Here is a 6,732-nt window from a genome sequence, read left to right on the forward strand (position 1 = left end):
CTTAGAAAATACTATCTTCAACTTGAGCACTTTAAATATGGGCAAAAAACCAAAGCAGTGAAAGTTGTTTAAATGAAGAATAAACAGAAGTGGCCAACAGACAGGAGTAAGTCTGTTATGGGGCAGAAGGGCAAAGGTGGAAGGCAAAACAGCTATCACTTTGCTGATGGAAAGAAGTGGATAACTGTGGCTCAGGGAAAGAGGTTGGTAATGGGTAGTTGGAGACAGGGAATTTGAGTGAGGTGAAAAAGTAATGAATTTTGTAGGAAAAAAATTGTTTAACATGATGCAGTAATGTGAGATGAAATGTGTTTGGGTATTTTAGATAAGCAGAAAAGCGCATTTGAATACAGTTCTGAGAAAGGGCTTTGGGTTATTTTATACAAAAAGAAAGAAGGAAAGCATGTAATTTGAAAATGAGAGTGGAAATGAGGTCATAACTAGTAAACGGTGTAAGAGGCAATCTAGGGGATTTGAGCATGAGAGCACATAATGAGCTGAAAGGAGAACCTGGCCAAAATCCCATGTATAATCCACCTCCCTTTTTCTATACACAAGGAAGAAGGATCTTATAAATAATGACAATGGCTTCCCTTTTCTTCAGAGATAAGTACACAGCAATTAACACATTTTAAATACAGAAATGAACTGACTTGCCTGTGTCTTTAAGAATTATGGCTCTAAGGAAAATTGATTTGAGGGAATGACATAAGAATGAAAGAAATGAGATTAGCTAAGTGACCAATAAAATAGAAGAGGAATGCTGAGGTAAGCAACAGAAGTGAATAGGTTAAAGTACTCTGGACCTTGAAATGAGAGGAGAGAGGACATGAATTTTAATAACCAAGGACAAAGCCTAGTTTTTACATTTGATCAATTGTGTAGCATGAGTTACATTTACTACGATGGAAATATTAAGGCTATTGCCAAGAGTTCCTTCTTGGCCATGTGATCTTTCTTGTGTCTTTTAGACATAAAACAGAGACATCTGATAGACTATTTGATATCACTCTGGAGATCAGTAGAGAGTTAAGGATAGAGATGTGTGGTGAAGTTACCAGTGGGTAGTTTTTAAAAGCAATTACTGAATAGAATATTTTAGGAAAAAGTGTAGCTATATATTAGAAATAAAAACAGAAGAAACACCTGGGGTACTTTTAGTATTTAGAAATCTGGCACTGGAGTAGGAACCAATGAAGTTTTAAAGAAATAAAATAGATCAATTAGTAGGGTTCAGTTCAGTTCAGGTCAGTTCAGTCGCTCAGTCATGTCCGACTCAGTGACCCCATGAAGCGCAGCACACCAGGCCTCCCTGTCCATCACCAACTCCCAGAGTTCACTCAGACTAACATCCATCCAGTCAGTGATGCCCATTCAGCCATCTCATCCTCTGTCGTCCCCTTCTCCTCCTGCCCCCAATCCCTCCCAGCATCAGAGTCTTTTCCAAGAGTAAACTCTTCACATGAGGTGGCCAAAGTACTGGAGTTTCAGCTTTACCATCATTCCTTCCGAAGAACACCCAGGACTTTTTGTAGGGTAAGAGGAAATAAAGCAAGCATGTTTTCAAAAATAATATAGATTTAAAATATTTTCAGAGGAGAACATGGTCAACAGTTTCGCATACTGCTGAGAGTTATAATGAGAACAGGAACATTTTTTGGATTTGGTGACTAGGGATTATTGATTAATTTGACTGGAACTGTTGCATTTGGAGAGGATTTTGGGCAGGATGCTAGAGTAATGAGAGTGTATATTTTGTAGACCACAACTTCATAAGGTAGCATTCTTGTTGCAGTTCAGTTCAGTACATTTCAGTCACTCATTCTTGTCTGACTCTTGCGACCCCATGGACTGCAGCACGCCAGGCTTCCCTGTCCAACAACAACTCCCAGAGCTTGCTCAAACTCATGTCCATTGAGTTGAAGATGCCATCCAACCATCTCATCCTCTGCTGTCAACTTCTCCTGCCACCTTCAGGCTTTCCCAGCACAGCGTCTGATCCAGTGAGTCTGTTCTTTACATCAGGTGGCCAAAGTATTGGAGTTTCAACTTTGGCTTCAGTCCATCCAATGAATATTCAGGACTGTTTCCTTTAGGATAGACTGGTTAAACCTCCTTGCAGTTCAAAGGACTCTCAAGAGTCTTCTCCAATACCACAGTTCAAGAGCATCAATTCTTTGGCACTCAGCATTCTTTATAGTCCAACTCTCACAGCCATACATGACTACTGGAAAAACCATAGCTTTGACTAGACAGACATTTTTGTTGGCAAATTAATGCCTCTGTTTTTAAGTATGCAATCTAGGTTGGTCATAGTTTTTCTTCCAAGGAGCAAGTGTCTTTTAATTTCATGGCTGCAGTCACCATCTACAGTGATTTTGGAGCCCCCAGAAATAAAGTCTGATACTGTTTCCACTGTTTCCCCATCTATTTGCCATGAAGTGATGGGACTGGATGCCATGATCTTAGTTTTCTGAATTTTGAGTTTTAAGCCAACTTTTCAGTCTTCTCTTTCACTTTCATCAAGAGGCTCTTTAGTTCTTAAATTTATGCCATAGGGATGGTGTCATCTTCCTATCTGAGGTTATTGATATTTCTCCTGGCAATCTTGATTCCAGCTTGTGCTTCACCCAGCCTGGCATTTCGCATGATGTACTCTGAATATAAGTTAAATAAGAAGCGTGACAGTATCCAGCCTTGACATACTCCTTTCCCGATTTGGAACGAGTCTGTTGTTCCATGTTCAGTTCTAACTGTTGCTTCTTGACCTGCATACAGATTTCTCAGGATGCAGGTAAGGTGGTCTGGTATTCCTATCTCTTTAAGAATTTTCCACAGTTTGTTGTGGTACACACAGTCAAAGGCTTTGGCATAGTCAACAAAGCAGAAGTAGATGTTTTGCTGGAACTCTCTTGCTTTCTTGATGATCCAACGAATGTTGGCAATTTGATCTCTGGTTCCTCTGCCTTTTATAACCAGCTTGAACATCTGGAACTTCATGGTTCATATACTGTTGAAGCCTGGCTTGGAGAATTTTGAGCATTATTTTGCTAGCGTGTGAGATGAGTGCAATTGTTCGGTAATTTGAGCATTCTTTGGCATTGACTTTCTTTGGGATTGGAATGAAAACTGACCTTTTCCAGTCCTGTGGCCACTGCTGAGTTTTCCAAATTTGCTGGCATATTGAGTGCGGCACTTTCAAAGCATCATCTTTCAGGACTTGAAATAGCTCAACTGGAATTCCATCACCTCCACTAGCTTTGTTTGTAGTGATGCTTCCTAAGGCCCACCTGACTTCACATTCTAGGATGTCTGGCTTTAGGTGAGTGATCACACCATCGTGGTTATCTGGGTCATGAGGATCTTTTTTGTATAGTTCTTCTGTGTATTCTTGCCACCTCTTCTTAATATCTTCTGCTTCTGTTAGGTCCCTACCCTTTCTGTCCTTTATTTTGTCCATCTTTGCGTGAAATATTCTCTTGGTATCTCTCATTTTCTTGAAGAGATCTCTAGTCTTTCCCATTCTATTGTTTTCCTCTATTTCTTTGCATTGATCATTGAGGAAGGCTTTTTTTATCCCTCCTTGCTATTCTTTGGAACTTTGCATTCAGATGCTTATGTCTTTCCTTTTCTCCTTTGCCTTTAGCATATCTTCTTTTCTCAGCTATTTGTAAGGCCTCCTCAGACAACCATTTAGCCTTTTTGCATTTATTTTTCTTGGGGATGGTCTTGATTACTGCCTCCATGTACAAGTGTCACGAACCTCCATCATAGTTCTTCAGATCTAATCCTTTGAATCTCTTTCTCACTTCCACTGTATAACTGTAGGATATTTTATTTAGATCATACCTGAATGATCTAGTGGTTTTCCCTACTTTCTTCAATTTAAGTCTGAATTTGGCAATAAGGAGTTCATGATCTGAGCCACAGTCAGCTCCCAGTCTTGTGCTGACTATAGAGCTTTTCCATCTTTGGCTGCAAAGAATGTAATCAATCTGATTTCTGTTTTGCCATTCTCTGTCCAGTAAAAGTTCTTTGTTTTAAGGCTTTTCTCTCTCAGTTTTCTTCTAAGCCACTGTTTGGTTAAAACTCTAAAGGAAAGTGAGAAGACTGCACATTTTCAAGTAAAACTTGGAAGCAATTGCAGAAAAAGATAAGTAATTCCCAGGATTACTCAGGGAAACCTGGTAAAAATATCCTGCAGTCTAAGGAGGAAGGGCCTTTTAAAAGGTGGCAAGAATACACACTTCCTAGTGTGCTATGGAAGGTCATTATAGGACAGAACTGGGGCTACTTTCTGAACTTAGAGTTAAAATATTTTAGTAACGTTTTAGAATCAGGGATTTGGATTCTAAACAAAATTGGTCTTTAGTTTGATCAATGGTATTTCTGAACCTCAGGTTACTCATATATAACCAAGTCTCTGTTGATCTCATATTCCAAGGTTCAAATATGATAATAAATATATAAATAATTATGAGTCTAAAAGTACTCTTATTTATTAGGATGTGATTGTGACTAATGAATACTTTTAAGGAATTGGATAATAACATCTGTTTTACCTTTTCTATGAGGAGATCTCCATTAATAGCCAACTTACTCTTATGAAAGAAAGATTGAATCATGAGGGAAAATGAGCAAAGGAGCAGGAAAAAAAAAAAAAAGCAGGACACTAGATTATTGCCATTATAGTGGACCATGGGATCACAGCCTGAGGGTGGGTTAACTTCATTCTAATATCTTAGGGATCATGAGGCTGTGATGGCTGATGTTTTCCTTGCTGTCAGAGATGTCTGAAGACTGTGTTCACAGATGGCAACAGGAGCAAACTAGTTGGGACTCCACTGACAATTGAAGGGAGTCTCCAGGATTAACAAAACTGACATAGTTCACAAATCAATTACAACCATGGAACAAATGATAAAAATTTACTTAAAACTCTTGCCTTATTGCAGGGTAGGTACACATAAATAAGCCTCGGTGGAGAATATGAAAGAGAAACTGAACTCCAAATCCCTGAGACTGTGTCAATTTGGTAGGCACTTATTTACTCTTAGATACTTGGGGACTTCTGGTTCACATTTAAATCAGTTTGAGGGCTGATTTATGTACCTCTCTAATTGATAACCATACTTGCTGCATATGCAGTGGTTTTGTTTTTTTTTTTTGAAATATCAATTTTATATCCTATATGACTTGATTAGTCTTGTGTGATTTTTTCCATTGGATAAAACAAACTTTATTCATTTTTTGCCTAAGCTTTTTCTGACATTCATTCTAAAATGCCTCCACCAAGTGTCATTGTCAGAGTGAAATGAATGCTAAATGAATGCTTAACATACAGAGGTCAGGGTCTGGGAAAATATTCTTACTTTACATCACAATCAAAAATAAAGGTAAATGATACAACTGAAAGTGAATAAAAATAAACTAACCTATGAAAATAATAGTGAAAAATGGAAGAGACTATATTATACACTTAGGAGAGGAAAGGGCATTCTGTGAAACATTCAAAATCCAGAATCAGCAGCCTAAAAGATTGACAGATAATAGTATAATAACCACAAATCATTTTAAGAATTAAACAGTAATATATTAACATGTTTCAAAGTAATTTCCAAATCTGTATGAATAATGCCCCTACAAAGCAAGCATTAAGAAAAAAAACCTAATGTAAAAACATGACCTGCTATCTTCTCAATGTTGTATGTTTTTCTTCCTTTTAGGAGTTCATATTCTAATTGTAGAAAAATGGCATCTTGGAACAATGTAACGACAGGCACTAATTCCAGTATTGGACAGGCACCTTCATTCTACCTTTCTGGGATTCCTGGCTGCAAGGATGTTCAACACTTTATTTCCATCCCCTTTTGTGTGTTCTATCTGATTGGAATAGTGGGCAACTGTACAGTTCTTCACATCATCCACACTGACAAGAGTCTCCATGAGCCCATGTACTACTTCCTGGCCATGCTGTCCCTCACGGACATGGGCATGTGCATCTCCACCCTGCCCACAGTACTGAGAACCTTCTGGTTTGATGCTAGGGAGATTGAGATGAATACTTGTGTAGCCCAGATGTATTTTATTCACACTTTTTCTCTAATGGAATCAGCTGTGCTCCTAGCCATGGCTTTTGACCGCTATGTTGCCATCTGCGATCCTTTGAGGTATTCCAGCAAACTTACCCCACAACGCATTGTCTACATAGGGGTCTTCATCGTAATCAGATGCTCCACTGTCCTCCCTGTTGTTCTTGTTCGTATCCCCACATTTTCTTTCTGTCAATCCCATGTTCTCTCTCACTCCTTCTGCTTACATCAAGATGTCATCCAACTGGCCTGTTCTGACATCTCATTCAATGTTTTGTATGGCTTGTTTGTTGTTGCATTTTATTGGGGTATAGATTCTCTAGGAATCTTTTTATCTTATGCTTTCATCCTCCGCTCTGTGTTGCACATTGCATCCCGGGGAGGGAAACTCAAAGCCCTCAGTACATGTATCTCCCATATTTGTGCTGTGCTCATTCTGTATGTGCCAATGATAGGGTTGTCCTTAGTGCATCGTTTTGCAAAACATTTCTCTCCCATTATTCATATTACCATGGCAGATATTTACCTGTTAGTTCCACCAGTTCTCAACCCAATTATTTATAGCATCAAGACAAAGCAGATTCGCCAAGGCTTCCTAGGGATATTATTATCCAAAAGGATAGGGCTTGCTCACACTTAG

At 38.8% G+C, this 6,732-nt stretch overlaps 1 protein-coding gene across 1 annotated transcript; it reads left to right on the top strand.

The window, feature by feature from the left end:
- The first annotated feature begins 5,751 nt into the window (after positions 1-5,751).
- On the top strand, positions 5,752-6,732 carry LOC133261010 (olfactory receptor 51G1-like). The gene has a single exon (XM_061439615.1). It carries the CDS (start codon positions 5,752-5,754, stop codon positions 6,730-6,732), a length of 981 nt encoding a protein of 326 aa, XP_061295599.1.

The sequence above is a fragment of the Bos javanicus genome, chromosome 15, assembly GCF_032452875.1.
Source record: "Bos javanicus breed banteng chromosome 15, ARS-OSU_banteng_1.0, whole genome shotgun sequence".
NCBI classification, from domain to species: Eukaryota; Metazoa; Chordata; class Mammalia; order Artiodactyla; family Bovidae; genus Bos; species Bos javanicus.